This window comes from Rhinatrema bivittatum, chromosome 4 (assembly GCF_901001135.1).
Source record: "Rhinatrema bivittatum chromosome 4, aRhiBiv1.1, whole genome shotgun sequence".
In the NCBI taxonomy this organism is placed as follows: Eukaryota; Metazoa; Chordata; class Amphibia; order Gymnophiona; family Rhinatrematidae; genus Rhinatrema; species Rhinatrema bivittatum.
The window spans coordinates 163,265,945-163,288,256 of NC_042618.1; the positions used below are offsets into that span (position 1 = coordinate 163,265,945).

Sequence of the window (22,312 nt, forward strand, 5' to 3'; positions counted from 1 at the left end):
ATAGTAACAGCAGACCAGTTTTGCAGCCATAGAAGCCACCCCTTAAGCCACCATGCATGCCAAATCATAGCCAGCATCCGCCAGAAAGGCAGTTCCCGGCTCCAGGTATGGGCCATTCTCTCCTAGAGCATCCTGGGCCAACTGTAACCCAGCCCTAGCTACCATACAACAGCAAGCAGAGATTTGGAGATTCATGGCCATCGCTTCAAAGGCCTACTTCAAAATGGTCTCAATCTTACGATCTTGAGGGCCTTTTAAAGCCGCATCTCCTTCCACCGGAATGGTGGTCCACTTTGTCACTATGCATACCAAGGCGTATACCTTGGGAAACCGGAGTTGCTCTCTCGTTTTAGAGTCCATAGGATACAATCCTGCTAAAGAGCAACGTACTTTAAAAATAAGCCTCAGGTGCGCTCCATTCCAAATCTATCAGCTCCTGGTCAGCTTCGTGTGGAGGAAAAAAATAGGATGCCTTGAGCAAGCTAACCATTACAGGGCTCTTCTTTGGATCCTTAGCCATTGCAGGCAAGGTCTCCTCACAGCCAAGGCCTTCAAGGTCTGCAGAATTAAACTGGTCACCTCATCCCTGTGAAAAAGCCAAAGCATAGTTTTATGAGGCTCAGCATCTGGGAGAATCTCCCCCTCCTTCCAATAATGGTTCATAGGAATCCCCCACCGAGGATTCTGACTCCCCATCTGAGTTTCCTGAAGGATCCCTGTCATCACCTTTCTCCCTCAGTCTCTCTCCTTCTCTTCTTCCTCCTGAAAGGAGACAAGGACTCCTTGGAATGCTACCTAGGCTCCAAGGAGGGAGACCTCTAAAACTTCCTCCCAGGGTTCCTGCCCATGACAGAAGGCCTGGAGACCTTTAAAAAGAATTCCACCCACGAAATTGCAGAAAGATCCATCCCCAGGTTAGGCAAAGCCTTCTCTGAGCCCACTCCTGAGGAGATTGGTAGGAGAGGAGGCGGGGAATGCTCCTCAACCGCCCTGGTAGGAGCAGCCGCCATATTCTAACCTCTGAAGTTCTTGCAGAGACAAATTCTCCCTGAGCCCCAACACACTTTTGGCACACATTGAGGAACCTCCTGGGACTAAGGACCCTCATATGACATGCAGAGCAGATATGAAACTTCTTCCCGCGCTGCTCCCCCGATGCCATCTCACTTTCTCTTACCCAAACAGGCTGAGCAAACGCTTCCCACCACATACCTCAGCAGCTTCTGCCACCTAAAATGGCACCTGCTGCATGTCTCTGCACTGCCACTAAAAAATTTAGCCAGTCCCAAAATAGCCCTGCAGCACTCCTCGACCATGATTGCAGCTGTCTGTTTGGTCTAGCAATAATCGCATCTGCACCCGCTCCTAGCGCTGCCCAACGCATGCATTTTTTTATTTTTTTTTAAATAAGCTTTCTCGGCCAAATGCTAAACTCACTGAACCAGCAATCAGCATAAAGAATGGCACAGAGCAAAGGAAAGAAAGAAGGACCAGACAGAAGAGGACTATGCAGCAGGACTGAGCCCAAGGCCTCCTTACCCTACTAGAGCTCTTCGCCTGTCAGGAAGAGGGCTAGGGCCACAGCCTTCACCTCACTCCTGTCCTGTCTGTCTCCTGAAATTGTTTCCAGACTCTCAACTGAGGGAGGGAGCGAATGCTATCACCACAGGAGGTCAGAATGGCTTGTTCATTCCTGGCAGACCAAAATTCACAAGTAAGGATGTATGTCCACAACACACATTTGGCACACATTGAGGGACCTCCTGGGACTAAGGACTCTCATATGGCATGCAGAGCAGATATGAAGCTTCTTCCCACACTGCTCCCCCAATGCCATCTCACTCTCTCTTCATCTCATAGGCTGAGTCAAATGCTTCCCACCGCATGCCTCAGCAGTTTCTGCCACCTAAAATGGCGACAGACTGAGAAAAACTGGCTGGCTGGTACCTGAGCAAAGCTATATGAGGGTCACATCAGCAAGTCATCGTTCTCAGTCTCCATCTGCTGGTTGGAGTGCACAAACCACTGGTGGGGACTGGCTTGCCCGGATGAAAAGGAATGTATTAAGTTAGTCCAATCAAGATGCATCACCTTTTAATTTGTTTATTGAGCTTTATTTCAGCAGTTAATTGGATTAACATGTCAATCGCACTACCTAATTAAAGTTAAAAACTTTCAGAAAAACAGAGGCAGTAGGAAACAATATTCCGGATTATAAATGCTCTGAAGGTCTTTGGTGCAAGATACCAATAGGAAAATATTGCCTCTGCTGCCCTCACCTGCGTGGCTTGTGTTTAGCTTTGTAAGCAAGAAAACAAAAGAAGAGCCAAAATATGGCAGCTATAAATCCCACCATAACCTGGGATGATATCAATTATTCCCTTGGGTCCTGGGCTCTTCTTGCTGTGATCCTGATCCAATAACCCTGGGTGAGTAAAGGGATTATGGGCAGGGTTAATAATCAGATTATGATCCAAGAATCCCTATCTGGAGGTGAATATCAGGAATACAGGCAGAGATTATAATTACATCTAAATATGAAGCATGAGCTAATGAACACTACAGGAGGGTAAGACTCCAGGCTCTGCCCTACTGCATGGCACAGACCCATTAAAGAAGACTGAACCATCGTGAAAAAAAAAAAAAAAGTGATAAGACAAACCAATTCTGGAAGATAAGGGGACATTTCCTGGAATATATTAAGAGTAAATACATTTGAATATGCTCTTTCCTTGGTTTTAAAAAAGAGGCTGCAGGGTTAATGTACTGCTGGTCATTTGGTTGTACAGTATCTCATATTCAGAAACAAAATGGGTCTTTTTCAGCTAAAAGAATGGAAATGTGTGCAGGATGGGGTGGGAAAAAGTTCTCCAATTCATTTATTTAATTCAGCTTGCAATATACCATTGACTTCTATCCAATGGTGTATACATGTATTGTACATTCTATATTGTATTAATCTAAGATTGAAAAATATAATAAAAAGAATTAAAAAACAAAAAAAAAAAGTATGTTTCTTTTGGTCTCACTCCTAGGTTTCCTTCCCTTGCATTTTATATTTTAGAATTTAAAGTGTGCAGCTGTTGCTGAAAATGCCCCTTCTACAAATTTACTTACAAGTTTGTTTTGCTCTATGCAGACATAGCAGCCATCAATGTACTGAAAAGTCAGCAGGATAAAACTCACAAAACAGAAGCGGCTTTCTAACCGTTAAGTCTGAAATCTCAGAAATGAAATACAAATCAGAACAAAGAGCACTCTTGGTGTTTATTGTGCGGCAGTGTTAGTTTGATCCGTAGCTGAACCTGTTGCTTTAAGCTGCAGTTGCCTGCTGCTCCCCAAAATCTTGGTGCGAGCTGTACCATGCACCACATCCCTGGGAAAGATTCCTCTCCAGTAACGGTTCCAAAAGCATTTGCCTTCTGCTTTGCCTTTCCAGTAGTTACAAGCATCTTTTTCTCTTTGTGCGTTTTCTGCAGCCTTTGCCGAACCAGCCGGCACAGAGTGGAGCAGAGTTGACCTGAGTTGTCTCCATGTCCCTGTGTTCTCCCTGCTGATGCTCTCCTTTTTGTAATTTCTCCATAGACTCTGCCGTTCTTATGACTCTGCGGCTGTGGCTGGGCTCTTCATCGGGCCGCAGAGGAACCGCCAGCGAGAAGATCGGATCCTGGGACCTGGTGAGGGAAAAGGTAGAAGATGAGCTCGGTAACAAGACCTCTTGCAAGAAGAGAGGCTAAAAACGCTGGCTTCACCTTCCTTCAGTGACTACAGGGCTCCCCACCAAAACACAGCAAGCACAGTTTTAGCTCATGGTTAATGAAACATTCCCTGGAGATTCTAAGATCCAAATCAATAAATTTTGGTCCTTTTGCTTTCCAGAATGAGATAGAATATGTCAGTGGGAGGCATAGCTATAAACTGCAGATTAAATGATGGCCATTCTTCATAGGATCTGTAGCATCACAACTCCTAACCCCCACAGTATCACCCCATCTGTTATGGCAGCTAAATCAACATCACCCCCTCCCCTCCCATGCTACCACTGCCAGTATATTGTTGTCACATTCTTCTTTTCCAGCATACTACTGCCAGTATGTCAGCATCACCACCCTCTTTTCCCTACACTGCAACTGCTGGTGGGTAACTGTTGCTACCACCTCCCCACCCTCCAGACTGCCCCTGCCAGTATGTCACCACCCTGGTACATAAGCATCACCCTCCCCCAACCTGGTGCCATTGCCAAAATCTCACCTGTCATATGCTGTAAGCTCTAGGCCCAGTTCTCCTATTAGCAGCCTCAAGACATCATCACATCGCCCATGAATCTTCAGCACAGCCATGTCATCTTTCGGGGTCCACTGAGGCAGGGAAATATAAAACGAAATGAAAAATTCAGAATTTTCATTGCATTCTCTGCAGATGCGATCCTTCTGAAAGAACTTCATTGTGCCTCATCCAATGGCCTTGTGGACACAAAAAAAGCTTTTATAGTGTAGAGGGGCTGGAGACTCCGGGCATGTAGAAAAATTCAGAGGGCACAAGTGCAGAGAGGCTCCCTGGAGCTGGGTGTTAGGGAGCACACATCCTGAGAAAGGGGAGTCCCCCTTACAAAATGAACTATGCACATTACCACCATACTTCAAATTCTATCACCTAACTCTCTCTTCCCTTAATCTAAAATCTATTCCCACTCTCAGTCCTATGCTCCACACTACTCCTCCCATCTATCCATCTCAAATATCTGGCTCAGTCTATGCCGTCCCTTTCCCCATCTTGCCAATGATCGTCCCTTCCTGCTACTCCAGTGCTTCTCCTCCTGGTTACCAGGGAACCCTGCCAAGCAGTGTAAACTTCTCAATGTTGAATTTTATTACTTGCCTTTCCAAACCTGTGCTCAGAGTGAGTTACAATCAGGTGCAGTGGGTAGTTCCCTGCCCCAGTGGGCTTACAATCTAAGGCAACAGAGGATAAAAGTGAATTGTCCAAAGTCACAAGGAGCATCAGTGGAAGAAACAAGATTTGAACCCTGGCTTCCTTGGTTCTCAGCCTGCTGCTCCACCCACTAGGCTACTCCTCCACTTTCTATATTTATTTTTCTTTACTTTTTTTCATTATATTTTTATTTTGTTTCTACATATATTCTTCTACATAATATTTTTGTATTCTTTCATAATTAAAATCTTTCTAATAAAGACTCCATTTGTTCACACACGTTGGTGGGGCTTGAACCATTTACCATGTGTGGCTCTATATATCGACCAATTTCTTGGAAATATACTATATGCATATTTGTTCTGAATACCACGAAAACCCAACTAGCTCTGTATCGGGATCCCCCATCCCTCCAGCAACAGAAGTACTGCTTTACTCCCGTTCCTTACTTCCCCCCTCCACTAACAATTCCTTTCCATACATCCACCAACACTTCCTCTACTCATTTCCTCTATACTTGTCCCCAGCTTCCCTCATAAAAGGACAAGTTTGAGAAATACTGCTCTTCTGTCCCCTAACTTCTCTATCATTCTACAAAAAAAAACAAACACAAAACAAAAAAACTTCCATTGTCCCTCTTCCTTCACTAACAATCTCACTCCATTCCTTCTACCTACTCTTTAATATCCTCCCTGTTTTTCCTTTCCCATTGCTCTCCATCCCCTCCATGTCCACTATCTTTCTCCATCCCTTAGCAATATTTCCATCCTTTTCCCATTGTTAAGAACTTCTTACTATTTATTTCCACAATTTCTATTCTGCTTATCCACCAATCTTAGCAGATTACAGTCAACATACACAGTAAAGCATTACAAAACCTTGTGCAACACAAAATATAAACATGCCAAAACAACTAAAAAAACCTCCAAAAAACATTGCTATAACTTCTCTTGGAAAAAAACCCCCCATAGTAATACTTAGTCTGGGAAGGCTAGAGAAGAGATATTCCTAAGTTCTTCCTAAAGTGAGAAAGATTACTCTCTGCAGGAAGGTTGTTCCAGAGAGCAGGGCCTGCGATACAAAAGATCCACTTGTGAGAGGTTGCTAATTGGGCAAGGGAATCTCAACTGCTGTGATGAGGAGCGGAGGCAGCGGGTGGGGCGGTGTCTGCTTATAGAAGACACAATGGCTGGAAGGGCCAGACCGTGGAGAGCTTTAAACATGAAAAGGAGGACTTTAAACCACCTTCCAGGCTATCAGAAACCAGTGAAGGCTAGCTAGATTTGGAGAAATACAGTCACGCATTCTGGTACCTGAAACGAGACGTGCTGCAGAATTCTGTATAAGTTGGAGTACCCATAAATAGGTATCAAGAAGCCCCAAGAATAAAACATTGCAGTAGTTCAGTGAAGATAGAATAAATGATTGAGTTACAGTATGAAAATCTGAGTGAGGTAGGGAGGGCTTTAGAGAACGCAGTAGCCGCAGCTTGTAGCAAGATGACTGGATTAAAGAATCAATATGGGACCGCATGGAAAAAGAGGAGTCTATTAATACCCCCAGGTCACAAGCCTTTGATCGAATAGATAGAACATGTCCATCAAACAGAAACTCTACAGAGTCATTAACCTTTTTAGCCCTGGATAACAGGACTATGTCAGTTTTCCTGATATTTAGGACAGCTACTCCTTAACTCTAAATAGGCAGGTTGCTAATTTCTCCAAAAAAGATTCAAATGTGGGGGAAACCAGAAAAAAAAACCTGGATGCCATCTACAAAGAACTTGTATGAGACATCCAAATGGGAAAGAACAGAGCATAAAGGGGTCAGATAGATATTGAACAAGGATGGAGATAGTGAGAAACCTTGTGGGACGCCTGTAGCTAAAGGGCATAAGGCAGAAGAAGCATTTCTAACCGTGACCCTTTAAGGGTCGATCTGAGAGGAAAGAGGAAAACCAACACAGTACAGTAGAGGAAATATCTAAAGCTTCCAGCCGTCCAAGTAAAATCTTATGGTTGAGTGTGTCAAAAGCTGATAACAGGTCTAACAAAACCAAGAAATATTTAACCCTCGTGTCAAATCCCAGAAGAATGCTATCAAAGCTTGTAAGCAGCAATGATTCTGTGCTATGAAGAGCCAGGAACCCAACTTGGGCCTCATCCAGAAAGTTGTTGTCCTCTAGGTATTCTTGTAGCTGGCCTAAGACAACTTTCTCAATTATCTTAGTTAAGAGTGGTAAGGTAGCAAGGAAAATTGGTTCTTACCTGCTAATTTTCGTTTCTGTAATACCACAGATCAGTCCAGACCAGTGGGTTATGCACTCCCACCAGCAGATGGAGTCAGAGAACAAAGCTTAGAGGCACTGGTATTCCCAAGTGTGCCAGCTGCAGCTCATCAGTATTTATCGATACCCAAGCAAAATATAATTGACAAAAAAGCCATCTAATTCCTGAAACAAGGGCAAACAGGAAAAAACTCCCTCAAGGGTCCGAAACAAATGACCCCAATACCTGAAAATCAGGTTTGAACCTCGGTTCATAACAAAAACCTTCCCCACCCAGTGCACAGTGACAGGGGGGTCTAAATAAGCTGACCATATCCCGCAAACCTTACAGGGTTCCACCAGGAGTTTCTGCCATGTTCCTCCTGCAAAAAGGGGCATAACACGCCTCCCTTGGAAGAAAACAAGTGCTGCCACCCAGCCCTGGTAACCCCCCACCAAAAACGGCACGAAAATCGGCCCCAGGAACGCTGGGGAGCCGCGTGGGAGGTCAAAAAAGAAAAAAACAAAATGGCCACCGTGGTAAAAATAGCTTCGGAGCCGGCGGTAAGAATGAGGCAGGGAGCCTAAAAATGTCCTCGGAGGTTCTTACCAGGGCTGAAACACTTTCCCCTCCTCTTCAGGGGTCTGCCTGGCTCTGCACCACCGGCAGACTGATTTACCCCAGGAGCTACGGTGAATAGGGAACTTGGAGCTGGGTTTTTCTTTTTTTTTTTTTTCCCCCACAAAAAACTAAAGCCTAAGCTAAGAAGAATAGAAAAAAAATCCCCAAAGGGGCTACACTTCCCTGTACCGCAGATACTGAAGGGGAGCCTTCGTGTTGCTGAGGGAGCCAGTCCCCTGGCTATCAGGGGACCCGGAACCACACGGGCTAGCACTGCCAGGGGTAATCAACCAACCCCCCATTCGCCCGGCTCTGCCTGAGGGATGGTCCAACACTGAACCTAGCACCTCAGGGAGCAAGAAAAATCCGTCTCACACACGGCTGTAGGTATACATGATCACCATCTGCTGGAGTCAGAGAAATACTGATGAGCTGCAGCTGGCACACTTGGGATACCAGTGCCTTGAAGCTTTGTTCTCTGACTCCATCTGCTGGTGGGAGTGCATAATCCACTGGTCTGGACTGATCTGGGTATGTACAGGAAATAGGGTGATAGTTTAGCAAATCTTAAGGGTCTAGATTAGCCTTTTTAAGTAGAGGATATACTGCTGCCACTTTCAGTGAAGCTGGCAGTAAGCCTTCACTATTTATTTATTTATTTATTTAATTAAGGGTTTTTTATATACCGAGGCACGTTTGCAAAACATCACCTCGGTTCACAATGTAACATAACTAAGAGGCATTCGCAAGCTTGGTAACAAAAGGACCAATGTTCACACACATAACCTTAATTAATGCTGAAGAACAAGAATTAAAAACACAGAAATTGTCTTTCATCTTGCTCAGAATAGAGAATACTTTCGTACATATTATGGTGGTGAATGCTTGCCAAACATGAAAGACAAGGTTGTAGAGGGAAAGATATACCAGCCAAATCTGGCATACAAGACTTGATTGCAGAGGCTGTCTTTTTCAAGAAAGAAGATGCAAAGGAGTCGCACAAGACCTGTGAGGCCATTAAAGGATTATTAACTGGAGGCGATATCAAAGTGTAAGCTATCCTAAACAGCTCTCGAGGATGACAAGTTGCTGAAGCAATCAGCTCAGAGAACCACAATACTTGGTTTGATCTATAGACTCTGCAGTTTTTTTTTAGCTTAAACTGATAGCTAGCAAACTTATTGGAGAAATTACTTACCTGATAATTTCGTTTTCCTTAGTGTAGACAGATGGACTCAGGACCAATGGGTATAGTGTGCTCCTGATAGCAGTTGGAGATGGATCAGATTTCAATGTGATGTCAGCCCTAGTACATATACCCCTGCAGGTCGCCATGCTCTTCAGTATTCTCTTCGAAAAGCAATTGTGGATATATGTGTGGCTGAATAACTTGATTAACTTTGATTAACTTGCATAACTTATTTTAACTTGATTAACTTGAACTGGTTGATGTGGTTATAGCTGAAGACCGCCAGTGCACTCAACCGAGAAACGCTGACACCCGGTAGGTATGGGTGTCCTAATTAGAGGGAAGCTTGGCTTACCCTTGTTTGTCTTGCTCTCGGGGATTGTCCCCCGAGGTTTCCGTGAATGTCAGCAGCCGTGGGTAAGTAATTTCTCCATTTCCTAGCGTGCAGGACATGGACTCAGGACCAATGGGATATACAAAAGCTAATCCCGAACCGGGTGGGAGGCTGCCCGTGGCCCACTTAGTACTGCCCTTGTGAATGCTGTGTCCTCCCGAGCCTGAACATTCAGGTGGTAGAACCTAGAGAAGGTGTGAATGGAGGACCATGTTGCCGCTCGATAGATCTCAGCGAGCGACGTCCACTTGGTTTCCGCCCAGGACACTGCCTGGGCTCTAGTGGAATGGGCCTTGTCTTGTAGAGGTGGCAGCTTGCCTGCCTCTACGTAGGCTGCCTTGATTACTTCTTTGATCCAGTGGGCTATGGTTGCCCGCGAGGCCGCTTCCCCTTGTTTCTTCCCGCTGTGAAGAATGAAGAGGTGGTCCGTCTTTCGTACGGATTCCGTCCTTTCCAGGTATCAGACTAGAAGTCTGCCGACAAAAAGGTGGCAAAGGCGGCGAGATTCTTCCGAGTCCTTATGCTCGTCTGGCAATGGCAGCGAGATGGTTTGGTTTAGATGGAAGTGAGAAACCACTTTTGGGAGAAAGGAGGGGACCGTGCTTAGCTGTATGGATCCTGGTGTGAACCTGAGGAACGGTTCTCGACAGGACAGTGCTTGAAGCTCGGAGATGCGACGGGCCGAACAGACTGCCACTAGAAATGCAGTCTTCAATGTTAGTAGTCGGAGGGACAGACCACAGATGGGTCTGAAGGAGGTTCCTGCTAGGAAGTCTAGAACTAGATTGAGATTCCATAAAGGTACTGGCCATTTTAGGGGTGGTCGGATCTGTTTGACCCCTTTCAGGAAGCGGTAGACGTCCGAATGAGAGGCTAGGCTGCCGCCCCCCACCTTGGCTCTGTGGGGGGCCAATGTGGCCACCTGCACCTTAATGGAGTTGAGAGACAAGCCCTTCTCTGTAAGCCGTTCTGCAGGAATTCCAGAATCGTAGGAATTTTGACTACCGCGGGAGGATATCGCGGTCTTCACACCAGGCTTCGAATATCCTCCATATTCGTATGTAGGTTAGAGATGTGGAAAACTTGCATGCTCGGAGCAGAGTGTCAATCACTGCCCCCGAGTATCTGCTCTTCTTCAGGCGTGTCCTCTCAATGGCCAAACCATAAGAGAGAATAGAGTTGGGTCTTCGTGGACGATCGGGCCTTTTGGAGCAGATCCCTGTGTGGAGGTAGAGGGAGAGGGCTCCCTGTCAGTAGTCTTCGCATGTCTGCATACCACGGTATTCTTGGCCAGTCCGGGGCCACTAGAAGTACTGGTCCCCTGTGGTGTTCTATCTTGCGGATGATCCCGCCCAGTAGTGGCCACGGTGGGAAGGCATATAGCAGGATTTCCTGTGGCCAGGTCTGGACGAGAGCAAGGATCCCTTGGGATTGTGGTTCCCGTCTGCGGCTGAAGAAGTTGGGAACTTGGGCATTTGACCAGGTTGCCAGGAGGTCCATGGCTGGTGTTCCCCAGAGGTTTACTATCAACTGGAAGGCTGTGTTCGACAGCCTTCATTCCCCTGGGTCTAGACTTTCTCTGCTGAGGTAATCAGCAGTGACATTGTCTTTTCCCGCGATGCGGGCGGCTGAGATCTCTTGTAGGTATGATTCCGCCCACGCCATTAGGGGGTCTATTTCCAGGGACACCTGTTTGCTTATGGTTCCTCCCTGGTGGTTGATGTACGCCACTGTCGTGGCGTTGCCCGACATGACTCTGACTGATTTGCCCCGGAGTCTGTGACTGAAGAGTAGGCAGGCTAGTCTGACTGCCCATGCTTCTAGTTGGTTGATGTTCCATCCAGACTCTTCCTTGCCCCATTGCCCCTGGGCGGTCAGTTCCTGGCAGTGGGCTCCCCAACCTGGTAGGCTCGCATCCTTGGTGAGAAGGATCCAGGTCGGCAGGGATAGACTTACTCCCTTGCTCAGATGGTCTTCTTGTACCCACCATTGTAGCTGGGTTCGAATTTTCTCCGGGAGCTGGAGGCGAACGGAGTAGTTCTGGGACATTGGATTCCATTGTGACAGTAGGGAAGCTCTTGCCCATGGAATCACTTCCAGTGTGAATGTCATGAGGCCGAGGACTTGGAGGTAGTCTCACACCTTGGGGCGAAGACTACTTAACAGGTTTCGCAATTGGTTCATCAGTTTTGCTCTCCTTGGAGGAGTTAGTATGACCGTGTCTTGTCTGGTGTCAAACCGGACTCCCAGGTATTCCAGAGATTGGGAGGGCTGCAGACAGTTCTTGTTTGTGTTGACCACCCACCCGAGGTTCTCCAATGGAGTTTTGACTCTGGTGGTCGCCTGATGACTTTCCTCTGGGATGTTGCCCTGATCAGCCAATCATCTAGATATGGGTGTATGAGGATTCCTTCTCTCCTCAGCATCGCCGCCACTACCACCATGATTTTGGTGAATGTTCGGGGCGCTGTGGCTATCCCGAAGGGTAGTGCCTGGAATTGGTAGTGGTCCAGGATTGCAAAGTGTAGAAAAACGCTGATGCTCGTGGTGGACCGGATGTGCAGGTAGGCTTCTGACAGATCCAGGCATGTGAGGAATTCTCCCGGCTGTATCGCTCTTATGACAGAGCGTAGGGTTTCCATGTGGAAGCAAGGGACCTTCAGGTGACGGTTGATGGACTTGAGGTCCAGGATGGGTCGGAACGTACCCTCTTTCTTGGGAACGATACAATAGATGGAATAGTACCCAGAATTTTGTTGTTGCGTGGGCACCGGCATTATGGCCTTTAAGGTGAGCAATTTGGTCAGTGTGGTCTCCACTGTCGTCCTCTTGGAGAGGTCGTGGCAGGGAGATTTCACAAATTTGTCCAGAGGAATGTTGTGGAAGTCCAGATAATATCCCTCTCGAATGATGGTTAGGACCCATTTGTCCGAAGTTATTTCGACCCATCTTTGGTAGAATAGGGCAAGCCTGCCCCCTATGGCTTCTTCCTGTGGATGGGCTTCTTCTTGTGGAGTGCAGCTGGGGCCTGGGCCAGAGCCGGCTTCTCCCCTTTTGTTGTGCTTGTTCCAAAAGGACTGGCCCCTGCCTGCGGGGCAAGATGTTTGATATGTACGTTTGTACGATTTGAAGCGCTGTGATCCCCTGCCCTTAGATGTTCGGGGAGAGGGGTGCTGGCTTCTCTTGTTCTTGTCCTCCGGTAGCCGCAGTAGTGGGGATTCGCCCCATTTGTCGGCTAACTTCTCCAGTTCGCTTCCGAACAGGAGAGTTCCCTTAAAAGGCATTCTCGTGAGTCTCGTCTTGGACGTCGCATTTGGCCGACCAGCTTCAGAGCCAGAGTTGTCTTCTGGCTGCCACAACGGATGAAACCCCTCTGGCTGCGGTGCGTACCAGGTTGGAGATCGCATCCGTGAGGAATGATACTGCTGGTTCTAGTGCTTCGACGGGCGTGGTGGCGTTCCTGGTCTTAGATAAGCAGGCGCGTGTCACCACGGCACAGCAGGCAGCGATTTGTAGTGACATAGCTGAAACGTCTAATGACTAAGTATGGATTCCAGATGTCTGTCCTGGGCATCCTCGAGTGCCGCTCCTCCCTCGACTGGGATGGTAGTGCGCTTAGTGACCGCGCAGACTATGGCATCTACTTTGGGGAATGCCAGGAGATCTTTGGCGGCGGGGTCCAGGGGGGTACATGGCTGCCAGGGTCCGCCCCCCTTTGAACGTGGCCTCCGGAGACTCCCATTCCAGGTCAATCAGCTGTTGGATGGCTTGCAGCAAAGGAAAATGGCGGGGAGCCTGACGGAGTCCCTCAAGGAGGGGGTTCGTATTCTGTTCCCCTGTGGCACTTGTGCCTGGGATAGCGAGCTCTTTCAAGCTGTGCGCCACGAGATCTGAAAGCTCTTCTTTGGCGAAGAACTGCCTCATGGTTCAGTAAGGTTCCGTTCCTGGAGGGATTTCTCTTTCCTCCAGGGAGTCTTGATCCTCGTCAGAGGTGTCCGTGTCCCCTATGTTGGGGCTTTGAGGTGGGAGGGGCACGTCTCTGGGTTTAGAGGGCCCCAGGATATTAGGGTCCTCTGGGGGAGGCTGTGGTTGTGTCATCGGGGGCACCGGTTAAATGTGGACAAAGGTACGTAGGCCTTTGAAGAATTCTACCCAGGAGAAAGATGCTGGGTCTAGATTGAAAGGCGCTGCGTCCTCGGAGAGCCCCATTTGAGGGAGGATCCCGCTGGGGGTAGCCAGATCCGGTGTACTGTCTGTGGATCTGGATCCCAGTGCCGGCTGGTGAGGACCTTGGCCTGGCTCACCCAGAGCCTCCTTGCACTGTAGACACAGGGCTGGGGCCTCTTCGTGTTGTGCAGCTTTAATGTGGCATGCTGGGCAGAGGCCCTGAGCCTCTGCCCAGCATGCCACATTAAAGCAGAAAAACTCCGGTTTGTGCGTTCAAGCGTGCGCCGTGAGGCTGAGTTATGCGCTCCGGGTGTGCCAAAGTTGTGCGTGTAGGTCGGATGCACGCTCAAAAAGATGTGCGTGCCGTTGTGCGCACGGATTGAATCGCGGACAGGACGGCGATCAAGCGAAAATGGCGACAGCGACCATGTGAGTAATATGGCGATCACCTCGGAGGGTCTCCACGTGGGAGGACCCTCATATCGGACCGGGATCTAGCCTGGATAGGGCTAATCAATCCGGGGGCACTGACGCCAGCTGGCGATCTGTGCGGCACTTGGAGCCTCGGAGACCAGAGACTTTCAGGAAGTTTTCTTCCTTACCTCGTCTCTGCGTTTCCCGGCCTCGTTCCAGGCAGTCTCCGGCTGCAGGGGGAGAGGGAAAGTACCTTCACCGCTGCGCTTGAAGTTGCACCCGCTGCCACTCAGCCGTGCCCGATGTCGGGGGCTAAGCCAACGCCGGGAACCGGCTACCGGACCGAGGCCTACCTCTAAGGGATCTTGGAAATCACCTCAGGAATTCTCAACTGGGAGAGGGACCCGTAGGTATCACCGCAGGAGTACGGGGCTCGTCTGTAGAGGTAAGATTTCTTCTTGATTTGGATTTCTTTGGTTAGAATACTCTAACGCTGTGCGTGTATAGAGTCCCGAACTGCTATGGAGTCGGAAAATACTGAAGTGCATGCCATCCTGCAGGGGTATATGTATTAGGGCTGATTTCAATCTGACATCTGATCCATCTCCAACTGCTAACAGGAGCACATTATACCCATTGGTCCTGAGTCCATCTGCTACACCTAGGAAACCTCAGATTTGTTCCTGCGCCAACAGTGATCGGAAGCTCGAAGAATACCAAGGAGCAGATTTCTGGTACCTCATGAGGATTGGCTTTACTGGGCCAAGGGAGTCCAGGGAAGAATGCAGCGACCTCAGCCAGCTTGCCACCAGACCGTTAGCATAATGCATTGGCCTAAGCAGGAAGCCACAGAAATCATAACTGGTCAGCCTTGATCTATGGCCTCATGGAGGATCATATAGAGAAGAACAGCTTTATGAAAGGAAAGTTCATGTGGCCAAATCAAGCAATCAATTAGACAATGATGCGACCAAGGTACTTCAATGTATGAGGGAGGACACAAATTGAGAGAAAGCCAATTACTATGAATAAAAACTAGGTCGAGTGTGCCCTTTCTTGTGCGAGAGTGAGTGAATGAGCTGTGGTCACCTGGGACAATGCATCACAGACAAACTCTCTACAAATAGCAGAAGGAAGGGAAGCATTAACTTCTAAATTAACCCCCCAGGATAATAGTATTGCTAAGATCAGCTTTGGATAGCAAGAGGCTATCCACAAAAACAGAGATGTGAAGACATACAGCCAGAAGGGGCAAAAACTAAACATAGGTCCCAATTCAGCGAGGATACTAAGGAGAGAAGTTCTAAGGGGCATAATCCTCCATCTGCACCATAGTCAACGGCAAGAAAGATTTTAATCTACAGGTTTGCTCTGGATTACAAGGGGTAGATAGATTCCAAGAGTAAGCAGTGGATTTCTGCAACTCTAACACTCATCCAGTTCATTCTCCCAAAAATGTAGACATCTTTCCACCTCTTGTTGCTCTTACCTGTAAATTAACAATGTAGAGTTTTGGCCGACGGCTACGCGGTTTGTTCATACACCACAGACAATGGTATTTCTTTAGCACCTATAGGAACAGAAACAGCATTAAAGGAAAATTAGTTCTTACCTGTTAGTTTTCGTTCCTGTAGTACCACGGATCAGTCCAGACCATGGGTTGAGCCTCCTGTCCAGCAGAAGGAGACAGACCAAAACTGAAAGGGTATCCTATATCAGGACAGAGCCTACCCTGCAGCCCTTCAGTATAACCATTGTCAAAGCAGAAAACATGAAGATAAACAGTAAGGAAACAAGCAAGTAACAAGAGAACTCAAAATTTGAACAAGCGCAAACAGTGACTGGACTCTGTAGATGGACGCTCTTGCATGAATGTCCATGGTCATCATAAAGATGCTTCCGGTGCCTCTTGAGTATCATCACATAAAAAATAATTCGAAAACCTGCAGGAAAAGGAAAGAAACTTCGAGCGGACAGTAGAAAGTATAGGGAAGGGTGTCTGAACTGATCCGTGGTACTACAGGAACAAAAATTAACAGGTAAGAACTAATTTTCTTTTTCCTGTTTGTACCCGGAACACTCCAGACCATGGGATGTACCAAAGCTTCCCTAAACAGGGTGGGACTGAGAGTCTCGCTTGAAGCACCTGCCGACCAAAGGAACCAAAGACAGGCGCCTGGATATCAAGGCGGTAATGCCGAGCAAAAGTATGCAGAGACTTCTACGTAGCTGCCCTGGACTCTCTGCCCAAGAAGTAGCTTGGGAACACAAGGAATGAGCCATCAGGCCCTCCGGGACCGCCCGGCCCTGACAGATATAGGCTGACGCGATCACCTCCTTCAACCAGCGAGAAATCGTAGTCTTAGAGGCCTGTTTGCCCCGGTTGGGCCCACTCCATAAGACAAAGAGATGGTCCAAAACACGGAAGTCATTGGTTACCTGCAGATAACGCAGGAGAACGCACTTCACATCCAGACGGCGTAGATCATCCCCAACCATACTTGCAAGATCTGTGGGAGAAAAAAGCGGGGAGCTCCACCGACTGATTGACATGAAAGGCAGAAACAACCTTCCGCAAGAAAGCGGATACAGTCTTCAGCGATTCTTTGAGGGTGGGAATAAAGCGGGGAGGTATCTTGCCCAAACGTTAAAACGTAAGCAGGCTCAAGCCACTATTTCCAAAATCAAAAGTGCTGATGGTACAATGCTGACGGACAATACTTCGATTAGGCATCGATTCCATCAATTTTATGCCCTCTTATACAGTGTAGATTCTACTATTTCCGATGAGGAGATAGATCGTTATCTCTCGAATACTCCGTTGCCAGCCTTAACAGCCACGCAACGACAGTTTCTGGATAAAGTGACGGAAGCCATAAAAACTCTTAAGATGGGTAAATCCCCTGGCTTAGACGGATACACCCCCAGATTTTACAAACAGTTTGCCACGGCCCTAGCGCCTATCCTTCTTAAGTTTTTTAACTCCTTGCGTATGGGGTCTGTTTTGTCCTCCCAGGCCAATACGGCTGGGACCACCATATTATTAAAGCCCGGTAGGGACCCTTCTCTTTGTGGTTCCTATCGGCCTATATCTCTTTTGAATTTGGATGTGAAGATCCTGGCGAAAATTTTGGCTACTAGATTAAATTGTTTCATTTCACAATTAGTGCATGCCGATCAATCAGGCTTTATTCCTGGGAGGACAACTGCGGATAATGTCCATAAGATATATTTTTTTTTTTGTATTTAAGGGTTTTTATTGAACCAACAAGCATGTACATTCCAAACATTGAATGCAATTGTACACTGAGTATGCACTTGTAACTGGAATAAACAAAGCATGTACAGTCCAAACTTCAACAGTAACTGTAAACAGTGTATGCACTTGTAAATTGAGTAAACAAAGCATGTACATTCCAAGTGTTGTATGCAATTATTAACTGATTATGCATTTGTAAATTGAAGAAACAAAGGGAACAGCCGGGCCCGGATATGAGAAAGAGTAACACAGTTCGAAATAGTCCATACCGGCGTTCCCCACCCACAGACTACGCATGGTTCTTTTAACTATTATACCCAACCCCCCCCCCCCACCCCCCAATGCTTCACATGTACACGAAGACAATTCGAAAGGAAATATACAAATGAGGCTTATGCCAAGAGAAGTAACGAAACCAGCTCAATAGGCCCTGGACAAACAGAACTAGAGGGGGACCATTCCTGGGTCAAAAGAATATTCAAGTCACCTGAGCCCCAGACACCTGGGTAAGCCAGTGTTGGTAGGGAAACCAAGTTCTCTTGAAGTGGGACACTTTCTTGTGTTTATACGCCGTAATATGGGATAATCTATAGATCCTCCGAACTTTACACTGAATGTCCTCTATTGTAGGGAGGCAAGGGGATTTCCACAAACGCGCTATCTCACAGCGGCTGGCTGTAAAGATATAATGTGCTAACTGATTAGAAGGCTGCGGCATTCCAGAAATCGCCCGACCCAGTAGCCCGTTGGCAGGAGTAAAAACAGGACTGCCAGGAAAGAGAGCACTGAGCCATTGATGCACCTGCCCCCAAACCACTTGAACGTGGGGGCAAGCCCACCACATGTGGAAAAAAGTGCCCTCCTCTATACAGCCTCGCCAACAGGTATCTGGATATAGAGGCATATATTTATGCAATTGGGAAGGACACCTATACCAGCGATATAACAGCTTATAGGAATTTTCAATGAGAGAAGCCGCAATATACCCCTTACCCAGATTCTGAAATATCAAATTCCAAGTTTGAGGGGACCAACTAACCTGTAGGTCTTGTTCCCAAGCCCGTTGGAATGGGAAAACAGTGGTGTCCTGTAAACCTAACATGCGATACAATCGGGACAAGGTTCTAGTACAACCATGCGCCCTCTCACACAGTTGTTCAAAGTCTGACTCACCCTGGGCCAAATGGGTAGCAAGCAGGTTAGTCTTAGCAAAATGCACTAATTGAACATAGGAGTACCTGGCCGACTCCGGTAAGTCATAAACCCGCTGGAGATCAGCAAAAGGGCGCAAATCGGAGGAGCCCCAAATATGACCCCATATCTTGATGCCCCGTCTCCTCCATTCGGAGAAGGCAGCACTCTCAAATCCCGGACAAAAATCTTTATTAAAGTAAATATGCGTACTGGTGTGATATGCCCTAGTGCCCACTAAGGAAGCACCATAACGGTGCCATAACTGGAACAACATGCGTGTAGAAGGGGGCAGAACAGAATCGAGGTCTACCAGCCATGTGTGTTTAGGTTGCCAAATAAAACTACTGAGTGGTATATCCCCGATAAGTTCCTGATTAAAAAGCACCCATTGCTTGGGACGTCTAGTCAGGTGCAAATCCACCAATTTTTTAAACTGAGCTGCTCTAAAGTAGCGGAGAAGATCCGGCACTCCCAGACCTCCTTTACATTTAGGCTGGTGAAGGATTCGCCGCGCCACCCGCGGCCGACGTCCCGCCCAAATAAAATGCATGCAACGCCGTTGCCACTGTTTTAACATTGATACCGAAACTGGGATAGGGAGCGTCTGGAAAAGATACAATAATTTTGGAAGAATATTCATCTTAAAAACAGCCATTCTTCCCAGCCACGAAATCTGGTATCTGTTCCATTCCTCCATATCCTTAGAAAGTTTATTCCATAGAGGAGTATAGTTAATGGAAAGCAAATCCTGAGTTGCACTTAATTGAATCCCTAAGTATTTAATTTGGGATTTGGCCCATTTGAAAGGAAACAACTCCTGGAGAAGATTAACGGATCTGGGATGTAAGTTAATGTTGAGGATCTCCGATTTGTCCCAGTTAACCGTGAAACCGGACACCCGCCCAAAAGCCTCCATCTCTTCAATTACACAGTCGAGGGAAGCGGCTGGGTCAGTAAGCGTGAACAAGATGTCATCAGCATACAACGCAATTTTTGTGGTAAAATCCCCCACAGTCACTCCAGAGATAGTGGCATTGCGACGTATGCGGATGGCAAAGGGCTCTAAAAAGATAGCAAAAAGGAGCGGGGAAAGTGGGCACCCCTGCCGAGTCCCCCTGCCCACCGTAAAGGGGGCGGAATAACCTCCATTAATCTTCAAACACGCCCTGGGGGCATTATAAAGCTGACCCAACCATTGCAGATATGAGGCGCCAAAACCCATAGTCTCCAAGGTGTGAAAAAGATAAGGCCAATGCACACGGTCAAAGGCCTTGTCCGCATCAATGGACAAAGCCACTGTTGGAATCCTATGTCTTTGGGCATACCATAGAATATCAATAATTTTGTGGACATTGTCTGCGGTAGTTCGACCGGGAATAAATCCTGCCTGGTCGACCCCTACCAATTGTGAAATAAAGCAATTTAATCTATTCGCCAAAATTTTTGCGAGAAGCTTCACATCAATGTTCAGCAGGGAAATGGGCCTATACGACCCACAAACAGAAGGGTCCCGGCCAGGTTTGGCTAGTAAAGTAATCCCAGCCGTATTAGTCTGGGCAGGCAAGGTAGCCCCAGCCCGCAAAGAATTAAAAAACTTCAATAAGGTGGGAGATAGGGCCGTTGCAAATCGTTTATAAAACCTGGGTGTGAACCCGTCTAGGCCGGGCGATTTTCCCACCTTCAGGGAATTAATAGCTTCTTCTAATTCAAGGGCCGTAATTTCTTTATCGAGAAATTGTCTTTGGGCGGAGGTCAGCTGGGGAAGAGGTATCCGAGAGAGGTAGTCCTCAACTGAGGCCGCCTGTACGTCGGTTGCCCCCTTATATAACGTCGAATAGAAGTTGTGAAAACAATGCCTAATGGCGGTGTTATCGGTGAGAAGTCCCCCCGATTCATCCTTAATTTTGGAAATGTGAGTCTGAGCCTGCTTCCTTTTAAGACTATGAGCTAAGTAACGGCCAGCTTTATTCCCACCCTCAAAAAATTGCTGTTGGGCCAATTCCAATTGATGGGCGAGCCGCGCGGAGTCTAAAGCCTCAATTTTACCCCGCAGCTCCTGCATCTGACCCCGCAGGGCTCGGGAATCCCCCCCCCCGCATATGAGCCCGCTCCAACCCAGCCAGCTCCGTCAACAAAACCTGGCGCTCCCGCTCTCGTAGCCGCTTGATGTGGGCGGCCCGCGCTATACATGACCCACGTACAACACATTTCAAGCATTCCCATAGCGCCCCGTCCCCCACCTCTCCTGTATCATTGAGGCTAAGATAATCCTGGATTTCCTGAGATAACTGTTTCTGGAACAAATCATCCTCTAACAGAGAATCATTCAGCCGCCAAAAACGTTGGCCGGTATCTGACTGACCCACCGCTAGTTGGAACCAAATGGGAGCGTGGTCAGACCATACTTTAGGCTCAATCTCTACAGTGTGAACAGCATTAAGTTTAGTCTTATCAATCATAAACATGTCTAACCTTGAATAACTGTTGTGTGGGGGCGAAAAATACATGTAACAGCGGGATGTGGGAAATCGGGAACGCCAAATATCCACCCCAGCTGTAAGAGTAAGAATCTTTTTTAAGGCTTTCCGTGCAAGGGCCGGGTCAGCGCTAGACCCAGTCGAGTTATCCAATCGAGGATTAAGCGTGAGATTAAAGTCCCCACCCAAAATAACACTACCTGATGCATGGGTTGCCAGCATTTGGTATAGCTGCATATAAAATGCTTCCTTCTGAGAAGTGGGACCATATACAGAGCATAAAGCATAAGGTTCCCCGCCCATCCTGACATTAAGGAGCAAAAATCGCCCCTGCGAATCAGCAAAGGTATTCCGCACCTCAAATTGAATATCTCTGTGGAACAGAATACCTACTCCCGAATATTTAGAATCAGGGGTCGCTGCAGCCCAAAATTGCTTCGGGTATTTATCTGAACACAGTAGGCCCTCATATCTCTTACGCAGGTGGGTTTCCTGCAAATAAATGATCCCGGCAGAGAGACGCTCTGCCTCCTGGTATAAGAATTTTCTCTTCCTGCCAGAGTTTAAACCCTTAACATTAAGGGAAAGAAAGGTAATCGTAGCCATGAGTTTCAGATCCTTTCACCGCTCACCACCAGCGGTGACCAGCAGTATACACCAGATGGACCTAGCTTCTCCCAGGATAGGGCCATAGAATTCCCCGATGCATGTGAGCCCAGGAGCACATCAAGCCCTAGCAACCTCATCACCCCGTTTGTAGTGTGTACCCTGTGAAGCAAATACCCCCAACCCCCCACCCCCCACGTACCCTGGATGGATTCCCACCCGCCAGGATAAAAGTAGGGAGGAAGTTACCATGCCGGAGAGCGGTGCCTCCCATCCCCCCAGAGCGCCCCGTCATGACACTTTTAACATTATCTGAGAAAACTGAAACTGCGATCACCCAAACCAGTACCAAGTCCTACAGTCAAGGTAGGGAAAAGCTTTAGAAACGAAAGCCTGGTAAACCGGTCCATGAGGAACAAAACAAACTAGCCATCCAGAAAGTTCAGGTGCCTGCTGCCTCCACCCCGACTTCACTGGCATTCCTGCGGAGCCGACGGCCTCCCTTGTTGACACGTTGCCATCTCGGCGCAGCTGGTTTCACTTGAGAGGTTCCTATGGCTGTCGTCGTCGGTAAGTCCACCGGGAGTCCCAGTTCTTTTAGAACCTGTACCGCTGCATCCAAAGTACGGACTTTGTGGGACTTCCCTTCCACCTGAAACCACAGGCTAAACGGGAAAAGCCATCTGTAGCGTATGGCTGCCGTGGTGAGGGCTGACGTGACCGGTCGGAAGGAAAGGCGCTTGCGGAGCGTGCTAGCTGCCAAATCGGCATACACAGAGATCTCGTTGCCTT

General features: G+C 47.7%; 1 protein-coding gene across 3 annotated transcripts in view; it reads right to left on the reverse strand.

Moving 5' to 3' along the window:
- Positions 1 to 2,087: 2,087 nt before the first annotated feature.
- SIRT7 (sirtuin 7) overlaps positions 2,088 to 22,312 on the reverse strand; it is a 43,637-nt gene continuing 23,412 nt past the window's right edge. For all 3 annotated transcript variants that reach the window (XM_029599075.1, XM_029599077.1, XM_029599076.1), the window contains exons 8-10: positions 15,474 to 15,554; positions 4,252 to 4,358; positions 2,088 to 3,674 (exon numbers count right to left, since the gene is read on the reverse strand). In XM_029599075.1, the coding sequence (XP_029454935.1) occupies positions 3,443 to 3,674; positions 4,252 to 4,358; positions 15,474 to 15,554 (420 nt within the window). In that variant the 3' untranslated portion in view covers positions 2,088 to 3,442. The remainder of the gene's footprint in view (positions 3,675 to 4,251; positions 4,359 to 15,473; positions 15,555 to 22,312) is intronic.